Source organism: Cydia strobilella, chromosome 24, assembly GCF_947568885.1.
Source record: "Cydia strobilella chromosome 24, ilCydStro3.1, whole genome shotgun sequence".
Taxonomy (NCBI): Eukaryota; Metazoa; Arthropoda; class Insecta; order Lepidoptera; family Tortricidae; genus Cydia; species Cydia strobilella.
Window position 1 is genome coordinate 1509835 of NC_086064.1, and position 21920 is coordinate 1531754.

A 21920-nucleotide genomic window follows, 5' to 3' on the forward strand; every position below is an offset into this window, starting at 1 on the left:
ACACTTGTTACAAATTCAATTACAGACATCACAGTAACATATCAGTCACTCACTCGCACACTTATCACACACACTTTTACATTTCCGCGGCAATTTGATGATTTGTTTTAGTTTTAGTCTTAAGTTTAGTTCGTTCTGGTGTTGGTTTTTTCTGTAACTTTCGTTATAAATATATTTAAAAAAGGCGGTTATTAATATTTTGTTTGTCTTAATTTTCTGTTTAATAATGTTTGTATTTTTATGTCAATGTAAATTTTATTTGTGTGTCGTTGGCGTACGTGTCGCCATTATTTTTAGATTAAGCCAGGTCCCCACAGAAAACCAGCGCCACGGTTTGCCGCGGCACTATGCTGAGTGGGGATCCTTTTTGGCGTCCAAATGTTTTTTTGTCTGCATGCTTTTCTTTTTTATGTACTATGTTGTGGCGTCAAATAAATGTATTTTCTTTCTTTCTTTCTTTCTTTCTTCTATTTAAAGTAAAATATGGTTTTAGGCTAATTATCATCTTACTCGCGTTATCCCGGCCTTTTGCCACGGTCCGGTTTCCTCACGATGTTTTCCTTCACCGAAAAGCGACTGGTAAATATCAAATGATATTTCGTACATAAGTTCCGAAAAACTCATTGGTACGAGCCAGGGTTTGAACCTGCGACCTTCGGATTGCAAGTCGCACGCCCTTACCGCTAGGCCACCAGCGCTTCTATGGGTGTTTTCTATGTATATAAGTATGTATTTATCTATATAAGTATGTATATCGTCGCCTAGCACCGATAGTACAAGCTTTGCTCAGTTTGGGGCTAGGTTGATCTGTGTAAGATGTCCTCTAGTACGTATGGTTAGTAGCGGCTGCGCCCGCGCCCCCCCGCGGTAGGCCTATTGCTAATAAACCAGTGTGCAAATAGCTACGGTGCGTTTCACTCGTGTCCTCATATACATACCAATTGGCGGCGATGGCTGGTACTTTTGGGTTAATTTCGGTTTTTAATCATGAAACACAGGAGTGGAGAACCTACAAGAATCGGCTGACTCAGTGGTTCATAGCCAACGATATTAATGACGAGACAGATAAAGCGGAAGTGAAACGTCGTGCTATCTTGATAAGCGCACTCGCCGAATCTACCTACCGGCTGGCAAGTAATTTAGCATTACCGGCTACATTAGAAGAAAAAGGATTTTCGGATGTAGTGAAGATTTTGGACGCACATTTCACACCAAAACGCTGCGGGTACGTGGAGCGATTCCATTTTTATTCGGCCACCCAGCAAGCGGGCGAAGGTCACGTGCAATGGGCTGCGCGTCTGAAGGGCCTCGCCGCGCACTGCGATTTTAAAAATATGGAAGACGCTATTCTCGATAAGTTTGTAATGGGTATGCTCCCCGGCCGAGAGCGTGAAAAGTTATTCGCGCAAAATGTCGGTGAGCTCACATTGACTAAGGCGATAGACTTGGCGGAGAGTATCAGAGTTGCTCGCACCGGTGGCGCTGCCACCGCCCCAGCTGGAGCCCTGGTGGCTACGGAAGCCAGCAGCCTGTTCCAGATTGAAAAAGCATCTGCGCGCTCGTCCGCATCGTCGTCTAACGTCCAGTGTTCGGTGTGTGGTAGATACAAACATAGTGCTACAAAGTGTCGTTTTAGAAATTATAAGTGCAGAAAGTGCCAAACAAAAGGCCATTTAAGTAACATGTGCAAGGCGGTAAAATATATCGAGTCGGAGGAGGTGAACGAAAGTGATGACGGTGAGTTTTTTCATATTCGTTCGGAAGGTGGGGCACCTATGGTCGAAACTATAAAGGTAAACAACATTTCGATTAAGTTCCAGATAGACAGTGGGGCGGCAGTCTCGGCTATCTCAGACGAAGCTTATAAATTTTATTTTAGCGACGTGCCATTGTTACCCCCAAAGAAAAAGCTATTCGGCTACACGCGACAGACATTCGATATTACGGGCGTAATTAATGTACCGATATTCTATGACGGCCGCGAAATCTATTTGGACATTTATGTGATTCCAGACGGTGGACCACCGCTCCTAGGTCGCGATTTTATCTCGAAATTCCACCTAGAATTAGCACGAATTTCCCCCGTACCAATCAATTATTGTACCGATACAGATATGGTACAACAAACCCTATCTGACTATAAGGATATTTTTGTAGACCGCCTGGGCTGCTTTAATAAATACAAGATAAATTTAAACTTAAAAGAAAACGCACAACCAGTATTTATTAAAGCTCGCCCAATTGCATTTGCGCTTAAGAGTAAAGTGGAGAACGAAATTGATCGATTAGTGGGCTTAGGTATTTTGGAACCCGTGGAATATTCAGAGTTTGCTTCGCCTATTGTACCCGTGTTAAAACGTGACGGCTCCGTGCGCATCTGTGCGGACTACTCGCGCACTATCAATAAACAGCTGATTGTGGAGACCTATCCGCTCCCAACGGTAGATGAATTATTCGCGAAACTACACGGCGGAGTTCAATTTTCGAAGTTAGATATGTCTATGGCCTACAATCAGTTTCCCATAAATGATCCCAATAACATAACATGCATAAATACCACCCGCGGATTATTTAAGTATAAAAGATTAATTTTTGGGTTAACAAGTTCTCCGGCTATTTTTCAACGCGCCTTAAATACGTTGTTAGCAGGAATGGATGGCGTATTATGCTTTTTGGATGACGTGTTGATAACGGGGCGGGACAAGACAGAGCACCTGCAAAGATTGAATAATGTACTTGCGAGGTTCAAGGACGCCGGCTTAACGCTACAAAGAAACAAATGCGAATTCTTTAAAGATGAGATATCGTATTTAGGTCATGTAATAAATAAACAAGGTATTTCAAAATCGCAAGAAAAGGTAGCTGCAATTAGTAAGGCACCGCGACCTGACAATGTAGCACAATTACAGTCCTTTTTAGGTCTAGTTAATTATTATCGTAACTTTGTACCTGACGCATCTAGCATTTTAAGCCCTCTATATGACCTAATAAGGAAAAATGTTAATGGTCGTGGACGCCGATTCATCAAAATGCATTCGAGACAATTAAGCGGCAGTTGTCCTCCGATCAGGTTTTAGCGCATTTTGACCCATCGGCTAAAATAATTGTAACAGCTGACGCGTCACCAGTCGGCCTGGGATGTCTGTTATCTCAGGTAGGTATTGATGGAATTGAACGGCCCGTTTCCTTTGCATCGCGAGTCTTACGGGATGCCGAAAAAAACTATTCCCAAATTCAACGGGAAGCAACGGGAATAATTTTTGCAATTAAAAGGTTTCATCATTATCTTTATGGTAGATCGCAGCCATTTGTTCTCCGAACAGACCACAAACCGTTACTTTCTATATTTGGGCCTCAAAAAGGTATTCCGGAGGTCACGGCAAATCGTCTACAGAGGTACGCAATCTTCTTATCGGCATACAATTATGTTATTGAGTACGTACGAAGTGAGAATAATAGTGCAGATTATCTCTCGCGCGCGCCGCTTACACTTGACAACAGCGCCTCGTCGCCGGGGCGTGACGTCACCACAGCTCAAGAGTTCGATGACCGCGCGGCGTATATAATAGACCTGTACCGCTGGCTATATTTTGACCCCTAGGTTATAAAAATATTAAAGTCAATTCTGTTTTCGCTTATGAATACTTTGTTAAGATGTACATCTTACATTTTGTTTTGTGTCATATATATAATTTGCTTTTCTAGTAATTTGTTATTTTGTGGTAATTATTTTTTATTTTGAATTATCTTGGAGAAAAAAATATTCGAGAGAAAACATGTAACTGTGTTGCATTTAGGATAGTGTTTTTAGTGTGAAAACATAGTTTGTGTCAATTACATCCACTGCAATCTGATACTATGTCATAATATTCTAAATGACACAAAAAAAAAATTTGAGTTAAAAAAAATTACTTAGGTCGAATTTAATCGTTTAAATAGGTCCATTAAATGATTTTGTGTCTTATTAAGGCATAGCTTCATAAGATATTTGATGATTTTGTTGTAACAGGCTGTCACCGTTACAAAAGAATATTAAAGATATTAGAGTTTACATCTTATTAATTTGAAATGCGGGATAAATAAGATGTATGAATTTGTGTCACTTGCATCCACTGCATAAACAAATATTACAAAAATATTATTTGCGTTCAAACGAAGCTAGCGGGCGGTCTGAATGGGCAACGGAGGCCGTGCAGGGTGGGGCCGCGGCGTGACCTTGCCGTACGCAACGCATGTTTACTTCGCCTGTGCGCCAAATTAACGCAACTTATTCAAAGAAGTTACGCAAACAACACAACAACAAGCAACAAGCAAGCAAAGAATGCGTCGAATTATCTTTTACCTATTTAAAACTCATAGATATTGTACAATGTCACCATTATGCAAAAGAACTGTAAGTACATGTTTGATTTGCGAGCGAGCTGGCAACATTGCGCAGGGAAATCTTAAAAATATCGCGTTTACGTGAACGCCACATACATTTGTGACAGTGATAGGGAAAAGGTACCACTAAAGTAAAATTTGGTTATTAATACCGTGACTTTCTTTCATTCTTTGATAAAAAAAATTGCTATTTATGCAACAAGTGCGGAAATCATCTTTACGCACGTGTATCATACAATGTTTTACTATGCATTGTGCGAGTAAATAAAAAAACATGTCATGGCAAATAAGTTTAATTATTAAAAGGAGTGTTTTAAATCGACACGAGTTGCGAATTACCTATTCGCACGTGTATCGTACGTTTTACAGTACATATGGCCCTTTAAACTTTCGACATATGCACGGTAAGTGCTCTTTTCCGCACTAGTGCGAGAAAGTAGCACCATATGTACTGTAAAAAAAAATTGAAAACAAAAAGCACTAGTGCGGAAAAGCAGTACTTTCCGCACGATATGGCTCCGTAGGAAACGCACTTTTCGAGCACATGCATTGTAAAAATATATATAGGACTGTATCTCCTAAACCATGCGTCGTAGCGCAAAAATAATAAAATTTTCGTTCCCCTTTATGTAACCCAAAAGTAATACATGAAAAATACAATGAAAAAAAAAGAAACAAAATCTTTATAGGGCTGTATTAGCTGTATCTCCTATATCGTGCATCGTAGCGCAAAAATAATCAAATTTTCGCTCCCCTTTAAGAAGCCCCTAATTAAGATTTAAAAACGCAAAAAAGAAAAAAAAGAGGAAAAAATCTTTATAGGGCTGCATCTCCTAAACCGTGCATCGTAGCACAAAAATAATCAAATTTTCGTTCCCCTTAAGAAACCCTTAATTAAAACTTAAAAAAAACCAGGAAAAAAACTTTATAGAGCTATTATAGCTATATATATAGATATAATATCTCCTAAACCGTGCGTGGTGGCGCAAAAATAATAAAAATTTCGTTCCCCTTTATGAAGCCCCAAAGTAATATACTAAATACACAATGAAAAAAAAGAAAAAAAAATAACAAAAAACTTTATAGGGCTGTATCTCCTACACCGTGCATCGTAGCGCAAAAATAATTAAAAAAATCCCTTTAAGAAACCCCTAATTAAGATTGAAAAACGCAAAAAAGAATAAGGGGAAAAAAAACCATTTTAGGGCTGTATCTCCTAAACCACGCGTCGTAGCGCAAAAATAATAAAATTTTCGTTCCCCTTTACGGAACCCCAAAGTAATATACAAAAAACACAATGAAAAAAAAAAACAAACAAAACTTTATAGGGCTGTATCTCCTAAACCGTCGTAGCGCAAAAATAATCAAAATTTCGTTCCCCTTTGTGGAACCCCAAACTAATATACAAAAAACACAATAAAAAAAAAAACAAAAAAAAAATCTTTATAGGGCTGCATATCCTAAATCGTGCATCGTAGCGCAAAAATAATCAATTTTTCGTTCCCCTTTAAGGATCCCTTAATTAATACTTAAAAAAAAAAACAAAAAAAAACAGGAAAAATCTTTATAGAGCTATATCTCCTAAACCGTGCGTGGTAGCGCAAAAAGAACAAAATTTTCGTTCCCCTTTACGGAACCCCAAAATAATATACAAAAAACACAATGAAAAAAAAAAACAACTAAAAAAATCTTTATAGGGCTGCATCTCCTAAACCGTGCATCGTAGCACAAAAATAATCAACTTTTCGTTCCTCTTTAAGAAACCCTTAATTAAAACTTACAAAAAAAAACCAGGGAAAAAAACTTTATAGAGCTATTATAGCTATATATATAGATATAATATCTCCTAAACCGTGCGTGGTGGCGCAAAAATAATAAAATTTTCGTTCCCCTTTATGCAACCCATAATTTATATTTTAAAAAAAAACGCAAAATTTAAAAAAAAAATCATTATAGGGCTGTATCTCTTAAACCATGCGTCGTAGTGCAAAAATAATTAAAAAAAACCCCTTTAAGAAACCCGTAATTAATACTTTAAAAAAAAAACAAAAAAACCAGGAAAAAAAACTTTATAGGGCTGTATCTCCTAAACCGTGCGTGGTACCGCAAAAACAATAAAATTTTCGTTCCCCTTTATGCAACCCATAATTTATATTTAAAAAAAAAACGCAAAATTTAAAAAAAAAATCTTTATAGGGCTGTATCTCCTAAACCATGCGTCGTAGCGCAAAAATAATAAAATTTTCGTTCCCCTTTATGCAACCCATAATTTATATTTAAAAAAAAAACGCAAAAAAAAAAAAAAAAACATTATAGGGCTGTATCTCTTAAACCATGCGTCGTAGCGCAAAAATAATTTAAAAAACCCCTTTAAGAAACCCGTAATTAATACTTAAAAAAAAAAAACAAAAAAAAACCAGGAAAAAAAACTTTATAGAGCTGTATCTCCTAAACCGTGCGTGGTACCGCAAAAACAATAAAATTTTCGTTCCCCTTTATGCAACCCATAATTTATATTTAAAAAAAACGCAAAATTTAAAAAAAATCTATAGGGCTGTATCTCCTAAACCATGTGCCGTAGCGCAAAAATAATAAAATTTTCGTTCCCCTTTATGAAACCCCAAAGTAATATACAAAAAACACAATGTAAAAAAGAAAAAAAAAACAATAAAAAAATCTTCATAGGGCTGTATCTCCTAAATCATGCGTCGTAGCGCAAAAATAATAAAATTTTCGTTCCCCTTTATGCAACCCATAATTTATATTTAAAAAAAAAACGCAAAATTAAAAAAAAAAACATTATAGGGCTGTATCTCTTAAACCATGCGTCGTAGCGCAAAAATAATTTAAAAAAACCCCTTTAAGAAAGCCGTAATTAATACTTAAAAAAAAAACAAAAAAAAACCAGGAAAAAAAACTTTATAGAGCTGTATCTCCTAAACCGTGCGTGGTACCGCAAAAACAATAAAATAATTTTCGTTCCCCTTTATGCAACCCATAATTTATATTTAAAAAAACGCAAAATTTAAAAAAAAAAATCTTTATAGGGCTGTATCTCCTAAATCATGCGTCGTAGCGCAAAAATAATAAAATTTTCGTTCCCCTTTATGAAGCCCCAAAATAATATACAAAAACACAAGAAAAAGAAAGAAAAAAATAATAACAAAAAAACTTTATAGGGCTGTATCTCCTAAACCGTGCATCGTAGCGCAAAAATAATCAATATCCGTTCCCCTTTAGGAAGCCCCTAATTAAGATTTAAAAACGCAAAAAAGAAAAAGAGAAAAAAATCATTTTAGGGCTGTATCTCCTAAACCGTGCGTCGTAGCGCAAAAATAATAAAAATTTCGTTCCCTTTTATGAAACCCCAAAGTAATAACAAAAAACGCAATGACAAAAAAAAGAAAAAAGAACAACAAAAAAAACTTTAGGGATGTATCTCCTAAACCGTGCATGGTAGCGAAAAATAATCAAATTTTCGTTCCCCTTAAGAAGCCCTTAATTAAGATTTAGAAACGTAAAAAAGAAAAAGAAAAAAATCTATATAGGGCTGTATCTCCTAAACCGTGCGTCGTAGCGCAAAAATAATCAACTTTTCGGTCCCCTTTATGTAACCATTAATTTATACAAAAAAAAAAACGCAAAAAAAGAGTTTTTTTTATAGGGCTTGATCTCCTAAACCATGCGTCGTAGCGCAAAAATAATTAAATTTTCGTTCCCCTTTATGAAACCCCAAAGTAATATACAAAAAACACAATGTAAAAAAGAAAAAACAATAAAAAAAACTTTATAGGGCTGTATCTCCTAAACCGTGCGTCGTAGCGCAAAAATAATCAAATTTTCTTTCCTCTTTATTCAACCCTTAATTTATATTTAAAAAAAAAACGCTTTCACTAAACTGCTGTAACTCGGAAACTTAGAATCCACAAAGGGGACTTTCTAAATTATGACACATATTAAAGCCTGACCAGTAATATATGATCATTGTCAAGAGGGCGCTGTTCATTCTCATGTATAGGGTGACAGTTCAGTATAGTATGAAAAAATATTGTATTTAATGAACATCATCATCAATGTAATTAATGTTGCTTGCCACGCTTAAACATAACAAAAATCACAATAAATTGCGTCTTAAAATAAACTTAAAAAGTCTACTAAAAATCGAAACAAAAGTAATTTTTAAGTCGCTGTTGTGACATTCTCAATCAAAAGGTAGGTACCACTTTTTCGTTTACCATAAAGACGAAATTTGATTATATCTTTATACAAATAACCTGTCAGGGAAAGTGGTACCTTTTGATTAGGAACGTCACAAATGTTGGTCAGTATGAGGAGTGCAGCCTACAGTTTATTTTTAATTATATTTATATACCTACTACGGTAAGATTGATAAGACAATGTAATTATGCCTCCGAATGAAATAAATACACTGTATCGCAAAACTAAGTGGCGAGACAGCTCATAATGCCATCTCTTGGTTGGTCTTAACAAGGGTAAAGGAGATAGTATTAAGATCTCAGTCGCCAGCTGATATTGCGGCAAGTATAATAAGCACCCCACCCGCGTAGGTACCCTTCCCCGCGCACGCCCTTCTTGCTCAATTGAGTTTTATTTTGCCAGATAGTAAAAAAACCGTGGATCAAAATGACCCAAATTATGAATGATGTCTCAATGTGGTATTATAATATTGTAGACGTAAACTTAATAATATGAATTTTTTTTTGTGGCAGATACAGGGTGTTAATTAGAAAAAAATTTTTTTTAAATAAAAGCGGTGGATGAATTTGACACAGATTTGTTTGAATAACATATAACAATGTTCTGTAAAGTACAACACTTCACTTACCGACTCTAATATTTTTTTAGGCGTTTTAGGATCAATATTAGGTATTTATTAAATGCCATTATACCCGTGGATGAAAATGACACAAAATGCGTGTGTACGTCGGAAGCCACTTTGCCTTTACAGGGAAACAAAGAATTTCGTCTCGAATATTTTTTTTACAGAATGCTGATTGAAAAAAGAAATACCTAAATTTCTACCTAAGCAAATACCTAGGATGACACAAAATATTATTTTTAGGTTTAGTATATGGTCTGGAAACTATATATAAAAAATAAGCAACATTAATATTCTTATAACCTCAGAAGTTATTGGTACAGGTCTATAAACTTCGTAGTAGATGGATGCTTACCTTTAACAGTTGAAGATTTGCGTCGCGAAACGTTAAAAGATATTCAGCTGCATAAAGTATGTGACTTTGTTAGGAAGGGTTGGCCGAAAAAAGTTAGTGATAACCAATTAAAACCGTATCATTTGTGCAGAAACGAATTATCAGTCGAGAACGGCTGCTTAATGAGAGGGCACAAAATTGTTATACCGCTAGCGCTCAGGGAACAAGTTTTGCAGGAAGTTCATAGTTCACATCTAGGAATAGTTAAATGCAAATCGGAAATTCGTTCGAAATTTTGGTTTCCTGGTGTGGACCAAGCAATTGAGAGAATCATCGGCGCTTGCAACGAATGTATTCAGCTACGTCCTTCTCCTCCGCGGGTAACAGTAGTGCCATGGCCGTATCCTGAGTACGCGTTTCAAAGGTTGCATATCGACTTTCTCGGCCCAATAAATAACCACTCATATTTCGTTATAGTTGATGCTTACAGTAAATGGGTCGAGTGCTTCGATATGAAATCAAACACAACGACGCATAGTGTTATTGAAAAACTCTGCGAAGTTATATCTCGATTCGGGACCCCGCAATGTATAGTGAGTGACAATGGCACGGCGTTTACGTCAGACGATTTTAAACAATTCTGTTCGCTAAACAAAATAACACATTTAACGAGCGCGCCGTACCACCCCCCTAGCAACGGCCAAGCAGAATCGTATGTGAGAGTAATTAAAAAAGGTATAAAATCTGTACTTATGTCAAATATTTCCAATGCTAAAATTAACTGTAAATTAATGAAGTATTTATTCGACTATAGGAATTCTATTCATTCGACCACTGGTACTTCACCAGCGCAGTTAGTTTTTGGTAAAAAGTTGAAGTCCAGGTTAGACTTATTAACCAATGTAAACTCACCGCCGTCTTCGTCCACCAACTTCGCCTCGTCGGTTAAAGATAAACAGTCCTCACAGGTTAATTACCACGGTGGCGTTGAAAGAACCGGTTTTAATATCGAGGACCAGATATTATATAAGAAATACGTTAATAAAAACAAATTCTACTGGATAAGAGGAAAAATAACGAAAAAACTAGGACAACGCTTGTATTTAATAGAAGATCAAGAAACATGTAACATTATAAAAAAACATATCAACCAAATTGTTTTATACAAAGGGAAACCAACCGATTCACCCACTACGGAAGGTATGGTGGCCACTACACGCATGGTGCCGAGCACACAGGAGCCAACCGTATTCCTGCCCGTGCCTGGCCCGGTCGCCCCCACCAGCGTCAGCCAGCCAGACGTAAGGCCGACTTTGCCGGCGCTTCCAGGGAAACCCGAAGTCTTGGACACATTTCATCCGGCAGAGGGGGAAGAGGGTAATAATATATCTCCAGAGGGTCAGTGCTCTCAGCAATCCGAGAACCTCCCCTCAAGACTACTCCCAGACCCTCAAGACACGAATGCCCTAAAACCCTTGCCACCGCGGCAAGCTAAACTTAATGTAGATTTTAAGAAATACTTTTAAGGTATTGTTAGATAAAGGTGGAGGGATAGTACGTATGGTTAGTAGCGGCTGCGCCCGCGCCCCCCCGCGGTAGGCCTATTGCTAATAAACCAGTGTGCAAATAGCTACGGTGCGTTTCACTCGTGTCCTCATATACATACCATCCTCTAATATTTATTTATTTATATTTTGTTCGCAGGTCGACACACAGAGCGCGGTGAAGACACAAAAGCAAGATAAGGAATTGGCCTAGATTAACCGACGTGATTATTTTTGACATAATGTTAGATGGGGTAAGCTAAAACGTTGGGACAAGAGAAACACTTATAAATAATCCTCATACTGTTTATCTTGCCCTGAGCAGGGGGGTGTCACTACGCAGTTTAGGTACATTTGGCCGGCGCGCCTCCCGGGCAGGCGTATGGCAATGGGCTGCCGCTCGACTCGCGCAAAATTGAAAATACATAATGCCTTCGAAACCTAAATCTATAGATATTGTTCTGTTTACGGATGTCTGAATAAACGGAAGAACAAGGAAGCAGAAATAACTTTTTTTTTAATTCCGGACTATATTGACCGACATATTTTCAAAGGAATAAGTACTTCTGTGGCATAACTACCTCCGTGAGAAAAAACTATGTTTACAGAGTCAACGTTTGTAATTCCTACATGTTTATCTTAAAAATAATAAATCAGTAGGTATAGGTACAAAAACTTGTCAAGTGACAACCCCGTGCCGACACTCGCAACTCGGTCATAAAACTGCGGCGCGCAAAGAAGATTCACGGTTCGTGCGCGGTTATAAGTTTCAATTTTGCTTGCAGGCGGCGAGTGTAGGTATAATTTTATACCTAAATCTGACTTTTGTAAAGGAGTGAAATTTCTGTACGGTAGTACTATTAGTTATTCTGTGCCCTGAGCAAAATAAACTATGCTTCTCTTACCCCACATAACTTAATATTTTTTTACTGAGGTACAGTCGCGTTTAGGATATATCGGAGCGGCCATGGTGTTCACAATACCTGAACACGCACTATCGCCTTGACAATGAGGGCTATCGTTTTCGTGCTCACCAGTTGGCGCCACTGTAGATGTAGGTCCAGAAAAACAGATCTCAAAATTCTTCTATGCTTATTTTTATAAAATCAATACGTTTAAATATACACAAAAGTATTTTAACGTCTAAATGTGCCATTTTTTCATCCTGTTTAATTTTGCATATATTATAGTTGGCACTTGTAGTGGTTTTTAAACCAATAACATTTATTGAGCTATATCTATTGTTTACCATGATTACACAAAAATGGACCAAGATTTACCACAATTATGAATAAGGAGTGAAAATTCCCGATAAAAAAGCTTGAAACCCCCAAAGCTTCTATGCATCTGACTTTGAAAGACCTCCATCTACACTAGCGCCCCTAGCGGCGAAATTAAACGCAGTAGCCCTCATAGAGGCGTGTTCAGATATTTGTGAGCGCCTTGGCCGCTCCGATATGTCTGATGGCGACTGTAGAGTTAAATAATTTAATTTTCTACCGATTTTGTACTTTGTCACAGTGACAATAGTATGAGGTATCTAGCGACTTTCATATTGATTGTTACTGTGACAAGGTATTAAATGGGTCGGAAACTAAATTTTTTCCTAATGAAAATTAAAGTATTCTTTAATAGACAATTATTTTGTTAAAATAATAAAAGGCACCTACGCTTTTATATGCACATATTTAAAATAATGAATATACCGATTTTAACCGTTATTGTGATGGCGCCAAATATACGTTTGCAAACGAAATTATATTTTTTTAATTAATAACTTTAATACCAATAATACGAGTTAATTGTATTCGAAAGCAGTATTATTGGGAAAATACTATTAATTTTAACGCCACGGCGCCATGATTTTGTAGGATTATTAATTATTTCAATTTTTTAATTTCACTTTCCATCAGGTGTGACTAGGGCCAATCGCCGATCAGTTCATAATAAAAAAAATAAAAAAAAGATACATTAGAAACCTCACAATTTCAGAACAACTAGTGATACTCAGTTAATAATAAATTATTATTTTTAATTGTAAAATAAATAATTTATTAAAAAAATAACAATACATTTGTTAAAAACGAACATCTATAAAATAAAACTAAATTAAAACTAAAAACTAAAACTAAATAAAACTAAAATATATCTTGAAAATGTGGCCCCTTTGGCATGGTGCCGAGGATGCTGGCAGCATTTCCCCGCTGTATTGCGATGCTAATACGTTGCGCGAGAACACTGCCAGCTCTTATTTTTAATTATTTATTTAATTTACGTACATAATACCAAATGGACTAAATAGCAATATTATTATAGCTTTATACAAATTAATATATAAAATAGATTTTATTATAAACTAAGCTTTTTCACTATACCCTGTATTCCACTGCCAATGTTGTGATATTATTTTAGCCTTTTTAACCAATTTTTAACATAAATAAATGTCATATACGAAGAAAAGTGACCAATGCCTCCAGTGACCAGGGCTGGAATCGAACTACCCAGGTAGCAAAGTGACGTCAGTGACGTCATAATGACGCAATTATGGCGTCATAATGACGCAATTATGGCGTCATAATGACGCAATTATGGCGTCATAATGACGTAATTATGCCGTCATAATGACGTAAAAATGCTGTTAGGGTAGCGTCCTCTGCTATCACGGCAGGTGCCTGAGCCCCTCTGCTATCTTGGCCACGCGACATGGGTCGAATTTTTCCTAGTATATGCCTTTGATCTGTTGATCGCCACTTTTAGTACAACAAGCAAGCCACAAGCAATAGTAAACTTTATTGATAATGTATTAAGGTTCATTTAAATCATAAAAAACTCGAGTTGCGAATTACCTATTTGCACATGTATCGTACGTTTGACAGTACATATGGCCCTTTAAATTTTCGACATATTTACGTAATGTGCTAATTATCGCACTAGTGCGGTAAAGTAGCACCATATATACTGTAAAACATTTTATTAATAGCTTTTAAACTTGCTTAAAACTTGATACTTTGTTCAAATACAATAGTAAATGTGGTATTTTCTATAAAAAGGGACCTTATTGTCGATGGCGCTTACGCCATTATTAACGATGCTCTGATATAAATACATATCGCCACCGACAATTGTATTGTATTGTATTCATTTAATTCAAGCAACATGGCTCATAAAAGCTTTGAAACATAAAGATCTATTAAAATTAAAATACAAACTTAAAAATTAAAATATGTATTAATAAGGTCCCTTTTCATAGAAAATGCCCCATATGGTGGAAATATTCGCTGTATTGTGTACGGTCTTGGTAGCTCAGATGGCAGCGCACTGGGCTAGCGATTCAATGGTCGTGGGTTCAAGACCCACTCAAAACAGTGAATTTTTCCACTTTTGATTTGTTTCTAAGCTTGATATTGTTAACCCTTAAATGCATATAAAAGATTCAACAGAAAAAAGCTTAAATGTGCCATTTTCAACCAAAAGGGTACTTATTGTCGCTTGTCAGTAAGGCGCTATTTCCATATAGCTTCAATTACAAATCAACCTTATCGACAAGCGACAATGTGGTACCTTTTGATTGAAAATGTCACAAATAATTAGATAAAAACATTTTTTCCAACCAGAAATAATAAATCATGCACTTTGCGTATTTATTTCTACGTGTTGGTTGATTTATTTTATAGACATAGTTTTATATTTATTTTACGTTTTTTATAAAACGCAATGAAGTATTATTATACCAAATATAGGTAGCTATAAAGGGGGCCACTGACTATCAGTCCGCCGGACGATATCGGCCTGTCAGTTAGAACAAAAATTTGACAGTTCCGAACAACTGACAGGCCGATATCGTCCGGCGAACTGATAGTGGGCCCCTTAATAATTAGTTTTGCACAAATTCTCGTATGGCAACTGATGTACAAAGTAATATAAGTTGTATGTGTGCGTTTAGACATTGTGTTTGATAACTTTGATATAATTCAATAAAATTGTTTATCTATAGTTGATCGTTTTATTTTCACTTTTGAGCATTTAAAAAAAAATTTAAACCTGATCCTCGCAGATTCTTGTTTGGGTTCTTCCAACTCAGAATCACTAGCACATTCAATCCTGATGCTAAAAAAATGTTAAAAATTTGTATGGACATTTTAATTTCCACTACATCACGTACATACAAACAAATACAAATAAAAAAAAACACATAAAACGGTCATGTTTAGAGTTATATATTGACCGGGATATAGACCGTGATTACCTTTAAATAAGTAAGTAAGTTTTATATAAGTCTAGTGAAACTAACCGTGAATCATTCAAAACTCTTATTTTTAGGGTTCCGTACCTAAAGGGTAAAAACGAGACCCTATTACTAAGACTCCGCTGTCTGTCTGTCCGTCTGCCACCAGGCTGTATCTCATGAAATTTCCGCAGATGTATTTTTGTTGCCGCTATAACAACAAATACTAAAAACAGAATAAAATAAATATTTAAGTCCCATACAACAAACGTGATTTTTTTGCCGTTTTTTGCGTAATGGTACGGAACCCTTGGCCGGTTTTTTTAACGGTAGGATAGAGAATGCTGACGATTCTGTGTAGAATGAGCCCAAGAAAGTCAAGATTCGTAAGAATCAGATTTTCAGTATTTTTTTTTTAACGCTCTTCCCAAAATCCTGCCTGTCCCACCGACATAAGTGGGTCAAATCATAGACATAGCATATACAAGTAGTTATAGACGCGCCACCGAGCGACCGGGGGTAAGAGAAAGAATATTCATATAATATTTGGGCAGCATAGTTTTCACTCTTATAAATTTCGGTATTTCGCCATCGCCTACTACCTATGATGCCACCCGGTCGGTGATAAGGACAAAGCATGGCACTATTTTCTCTTTCCTCTTATAGGAATCGCAATAAGACTATCTTTCTCATCTTTCTCTATCAAAGAGTGTCAGGCCCTTGAGTGTCAAACACAGATTTTAAAACAAAAGTTGTCACTTCTAAGAGTGATGACGATAAAACTAAAACGTAGTGGTTATAATACTCTTTGGATAAGACTAACAACCCAGAATCCATAACACACCACCATTTCGCACTAGCAGTTGGTTGACACTTTAAATTTTACTTCTTTTTTTAGGGTTCCGTACCCAAAAGGTAAAAACAGGACCTTGCTATTACCTATTACTAAGACTCCTCTGTCCGTCTGTCACCAGGCTCTCCAGCACAGATTTAATATATATGGTATATTTATTTCTGTGCTCTCCAGGCTGTATCTCCTGAACCGTGATAGCTAGACAGTTGAAAATTTCAGATGATGTATTTCTGTTGCCGCTATAACAATACTAAAAAGTACGGAACCCTCGGTGGGCGAGTCCTGTCTGGTTTTTTGTATAATTTTTGCAACCGTATCGCCATCTAAAGGAGATCGTATGAAGTTGCTGCACTATATTTTTCGGTAACGTCAAGTAGCATCCAGTGATTACAAGTCTCTAAACGTATGAAAGATGGCGCTGTTTACAAAAATAATTGTGTAACAAATCATTAAAATTTTAGATTTACCACCACGAGTATATATTATATATTTTTTTTATATTTATGTTTTGTCTTATTATTTAACAGCAAGTTTGATTGAAATTGTCTTAATAGAAATCACAACCAAGTCATGATTGTCCTAAATCATTCATGTTTATCTTTAACGATGAAAAAACGCCTCTGCGCCTTCATCACGTTTTTGACAGGTGGAAGCCAGCGCCGACCAAACCGAGCAACTGGATCAATCGAAATAAATGTAGGTCTCCTGGCCTCACGACCAAAATTTCGTTAAAGCAGCGTCAAAATATAAGTGAAGTATCAGTTCCGTCATCCTACACACGTAAGACACGAGCTATCCTTTAAATAACGCTTCAAAACCGATGTGGACTCGATAATCTAACACGGTGGTGCCGCCTTGTCATGAGACCGAGGCTTATGTAACATTTTTGTCCGTGAATTTAACCAAACTGTGCACTGATTACAATTGTTTACCTAGGTCAGGAGGTAAGGGTGTGGTTTTTATCAATAATACTTGTGCCAATACTTACGTATTTGTTAACCTTGAAAAAATCTCATGCTATGTGCTTTAGCAGTGCATTTTGTGCATTGAAATCTTGTTAAATATCAACAATAACGCAAAAAATCTGCTTTATATTTCCTTATTTTATAATTTTCAGCAAATTTTATTCATACTTTCACTTCTCGTTTCTCTGCTAGAAATGACATCAGGCATTGATCCAATTTCGCAATTGTTTTTTTTTTAAGAAATTCACGGAAGGTTATACTTTCTTTTTGATTGTCTACACCATAGACAATCAAAAAGAATTTTATGCTTTTAACACTTGTTGCAAAGTGCTATAAGTACTAATTATTAAAAATTAATTATTACACCACTGCCCAGAAAAAGAAGTGTATTGTTTTTAATCTATTATTCCCTATGGGTTAACCTAGTAACAAATAATGATATCATCTATTGTCACTATTATCAGATACCGTTGCTATGGTGTTATCTTGAGATTTGTTGATTTAATATTGATTAGGAGGATGCTGGCAGCATTTACCCGCTGTATTGCGATACTAACAGCAGCTTACTTAGAATAAGTATATAGAATATGTAAAAATGTGACCTCACTGCTAAGAGAAAGAGATACTTGTTATATCAATAATAAATGATTGTATTCTTAATGGCAATCAAATTACTTACTAATTAACAATTAATGTGATTGTAATAAATCATTAATCATCTCTAGTTTATTCTGGTTATAGATATATTTGCTTGGATTTTTCCTATTTTGATTTGATTTAATTTAATTTTTAATAAATTCTAATAACTTTTAAGTGTATTTGACAGCAGCATCAATCTAATCTGTTATCAGATGAGTCTAATCAGTTATTTAACAGTCAAACCATGTACCGACAGTATGAAAAATTGAGCCCACAAATTTTAACATTCATCCTATGTCAAGCGTGATTAAACTTTTTTGGACTTTAGTTCCCTGACTGGCGAGACTTGTTTAGATACATTACAATCACCTCTTACCTTTGAGCAAAATAACAACCGTGATAAGATATTATACTATCACACTTATAATTGCTGAGGGTTATCTAACAAAACAAGGTGTTTTGATTTAATAGGTTCTGCAAAGCAACTTACTACGGGGCTAACCCTAAAATCACAAAAAAGTTGCTGTTTTATACTTTTTGGTTGATCAGATGTTGATGTGTTTATATGGGAGAGATGGGAGACAACATTTTTTTTGCAATTTCAGGGTCACTCCCATATTAAGTGTTGAAAAAACAACCTATATTTTCATTACAGAAAACTTTAGTTTATGCTCTTCTTGTCTGTAACCAAACTCATATATATAGTAGGTATATAGGTAGATTAGGTAGTAGGTATAGACATTCCATAGTATCTATGAATTGCATAATAATTCAATGTTCAGTTTTTATATTTGTTTCTGGCATATCTTATGTGGAGAATCAGACATTATGTAAACATCACAAGCATTATATGCCAGCGTAAATAACAGTAGCCGCCAAATTTGCATTGCCATTTAATTCTCAACTGTATGTAATGATGTACAAGGTCGTTTCGAATTGCATTTGACGGGATCACGCCAGTTTGGCTGATAATGTGTGGGTGTCATCTTAAACACAGCTACTATGTACAACTAGCTATGGTTATAGCCGGTTAGTCATGTGTTTTTTAGTCTAACTTTTCAGTTTGTTTTTAATTTCATAAACATTTCTTTGATTGAAAATATGTTAAAAGATATAAACTTCTTATATACTTTTGGCTTGCTTAAATGAGTCAAATTGCCGTTTTAGTACTTTTAGTATTGGGGATGTTAATAACATTAAAAATACACAATAATTGTTAGGTGCTTATTATATACTCTTAATTGATTTGAAATGGTGAAATATTTCTTAAGTTTATTTATATTTTAAATTGACAGATTGACTAAAAACCACGTTATTAGTGTTATTACCCACTTCCAATTGAAATATTTTTCAAAAACTGAAACAAGAAAAACCTTTAATAAATTATTGAACTTGCTGACAACACCTTAACAGAATCGGTTGAGAACTAACAAGTTATAAATGAGAAATACTGTACAGATGCACTCACAAAAGCAAATTTTTGCCAAACTGATGCGCAGCACTCACTCAATCTATAAGTAAAATATATATTGTTCTAGGATAAAGTAACTCACGTCCAGGATGCTCCGACGCTGCTCGAGCCACCTGCAGAGCCTGTACCGGCGGCAGCCGGTGCGGCTCCGCTCCACCAGGGTCCTTGCCCTGCCCCGCAACACCGTCGTCGCAACTAAGCAGGTGACAAACTGAATTTTTGACTTATGTCATCTTGTCCATCATTTCTTCTAGCTTTCGTCAGTGACAAGGTTTCGTGGTTTTTACGCCATTTTAGTCATGGGAATTAGGTATTATCATGACAAAATTCTAAGATTACTGGGATATTTTTTATCAATATGCTTAAATGAGTAGACATCAATTTAATATTTTTATAATATACAAAAATCAACATGTGATTTTTTTTCTTTTTTGACAAAATGAGACACTGCTGTGTCACTAATATCTGTTTTTAGTTCATTCTATAATCCATTTCAATTCTCTTCCACGCATCTCTGGCAATATCAACCCAATCGTCTTGAAAGTCGTCCAGTTCGTGCTGCCCTTAGAAGCTAAACTACTACTACTATTAAACATAAACTTACGTTTAATTCCAGGCGCTCCCACTGGTGTCCCACAATCAAGTGGCGCCCATCCACTTCACCAGCCCCCTCTGGGAGACGCAGGACGTCATGACGCCCGGCTTCCCCGACTCCGTGTCCGAGGGCGACGTCAAACTCGGCAAGAAAGTCGGCGACGCAGTCGCCGCCGACGAGGTCGTGCTAGAGATCGAGACAGACAAGACCGCTATACCTGTCATGGCGCCAACCCATGGTATAATTAAGGAGCTGTATGTGAAAGATGGTGAAACTGTTAAAGCGGGACAGAAGCTGTTCAAGCTTGAGATTACGGATGCGGCGCCGGCTAAAGCTGCGCCTACACCCGCGGCTGAGCCGCCTAAAGCTGCCGCTCCACCGCCGCCACCACCCCCAACACCAGCTGCGGCACCCCCACCACCACCGCCAGCGGCCGCCGCTCCTCCACCACCCCCTAGACCGGCCACACCTCCCGCAGCCCCTATCTCATCCATCCCAGTTGCTGCTATTCGTCACGCGCAAGCGATCGAAACCGCCTCCGTCAAAGTTCCACCCGCTGATTACAGCAAAGAGATCGCCGGTACACGCACGGAGCAGCGTGTCAAAATGAATAGGATGAGGCAGCGTATCGCCCAGCGCCTCAAGGAAGCCCAGAACACCAACGCCATGCTTACAACCTTCAACGAACTCGACATGTCCTCCATCATGGCTTTCAGGAAGAAGAACTTAGACGCTTTCACTAAGAAGCACGGCGTCAAGCTGGGCTTGATGTCGCCTTTCGTAAAAGCTGCAGCTAACGCGTTGATGGACCAGCCTGTGGCCAACGCCGTTATCGAAGGAAATGAGATTATCTACCGCGACTACGTTGACATTTCCGTAGCTGTAGCGACTCCTAAAGGTCTAGTTGTACCTGTGCTGAGAAACGTTCAGAACATGACCTATGCTGATATCGAGTTGACTGTAGCAGGTTTAGCGGAGAAAGCTAGAGATGGAAAGTTGACCGTTGAGGAGATGGACGGTGGCACTTTCACCATCAGCAACGGAGGAGTCTTCGGGTCTTTAATGGGCACTCCGATCATCAATCCGCCTCAGTCAGCCATCCTGGGTATGCATGGAATCTTTGAGCGACCCATTGCTGTGAACGGACAAGTAGTCATCAGACCGATGATGTACATCGCGCTGACATACGACCACAGACTAATCGATGGACGCGAAGCGGTTATGTTCCTAAGGAAAATCAAGCAGGGAGTGGAAGACCCGACCAGCATTATCGCTGGCTTGTAAAGTACTGGCCAGTTGTGATTGTGAGTTACCAAGACATAGACTCAGCTGAACTTTTTTTGGCAAAGGAACTTAACTTGCCAGCCAAGTTATTTTAACTTTTGTCATTCGACACTGACAAGACGTCATTTAGTCATTTCAATTTATTCTCCTATTTTTCTGATCTAATTATTTGTCTCAAGAAAAAAATCATTATGATTGTTTGTGAATGTTATTTATATGTGTTAGTTAATTTTTGCATGGATAAATCCATGTAATAAACGGGTTAATTAAAAGACAAGGCTGAGTCTGTGTACCATCTAATATGCTGGCAATAAGAAAATTGTGAAGATCATGTAAATTATGTTTATTAGTAGTAATCGAACTGGCACCGTGGGTGTATTTATTTTACGTACGCTCGACTGTATGTGATTGTATTATTTATCATGTTTTAAGTAATAATATACGAAGCAGTACATTTCTCCTATGTGAGTTCGTCTTTTATTTATCTCATTAATTAATCTGTAGTACCAAGTAGTACGTACACCTCTCGTGTCGAAGCCAGTTACTATTAGCTGGGCTTAGTTAAAAATAAAATTATAAAAATTTATGTTTGTACTGTAATTTTATTATATATGTTTTTACAGTAAATTTGTGCTAAACTTCCAAAAAATGTACAAAACATTTTACGTAACAGCTACTCCATACAAAAAAAATAATGTCATAGACTGTTATTCGATATGAGAGGTATAAAAAAATATAAATTGAACACTTGTTCTTCAATGAAAGTACCACCGCTAGAAAGATGAAT

General features: G+C 36.9%; 3 protein-coding genes across 8 annotated transcripts in view; all 3 read left to right on the forward strand.

The window, feature by feature from the left end:
- The window catches only part of LOC134752201 (uncharacterized), a 41523-nt gene extending 26679 nt beyond the window's left edge, over positions 1-14844 (forward strand). Inside the window, exon 17 of the mRNA XM_063687815.1 lies at positions 11262-14844. Within this exon, the coding sequence (XP_063543885.1) occupies positions 11262-11315 (54 nt within the window). The 3' untranslated portion in view covers positions 11316-14844. The remainder of the gene's footprint in view (positions 1-11261) is intronic.
- Positions 830-11219, forward strand: LOC134752382 (uncharacterized). 3 transcript variants are annotated; one of them, XR_010128756.1, is made up of 2 exons: positions 830-3558; positions 9547-10666. XR_010128756.1 is itself a non-coding variant. In XM_063688088.1 (2 exons), exons 1-2 carry the CDS (start codon positions 951-953, stop codon positions 11081-11083), a joined length of 1200 nt encoding a protein of 399 aa, XP_063544158.1. In that variant the 5' UTR covers positions 830-950; the 3' UTR covers positions 11084-11219. The 3 variants fall into 3 exon arrangements, 2 of the variants coding, with proteins under 2 accessions (XP_063544158.1, XP_063544159.1); XM_063688088.1 differs by having other exon boundaries at positions 830-1592; positions 10526-11219; XM_063688089.1 differs by having other exon boundaries at positions 830-1737; positions 10526-10658.
- Positions 14845-16790: 1946 nt separating the features above from the next.
- LOC134752230 (dihydrolipoyllysine-residue succinyltransferase component of 2-oxoglutarate dehydrogenase complex, mitochondrial-like) lies at positions 16791-21601 on the forward strand. Of its 4 annotated transcripts, none has more exons than XM_063687854.1 (3): positions 16791-16929; positions 19322-19457; positions 19871-21601. In XM_063687854.1, exons 2-3 carry the CDS (start codon positions 19344-19346, stop codon positions 21131-21133), a joined length of 1377 nt encoding a protein of 458 aa, XP_063543924.1. In that variant the 5' UTR covers positions 16791-16929; positions 19322-19343; the 3' UTR covers positions 21134-21601. The 4 variants fall into 4 exon arrangements, with proteins under 4 accessions (XP_063543924.1, XP_063543927.1, XP_063543925.1 ...); XM_063687857.1 differs by having other exon boundaries at positions 16824-16959; XM_063687855.1 differs by lacking the exon at positions 16791-16929 and adding an exon at positions 16968-17123.
- Positions 21602-21920: the final 319 nt, after the last annotated feature.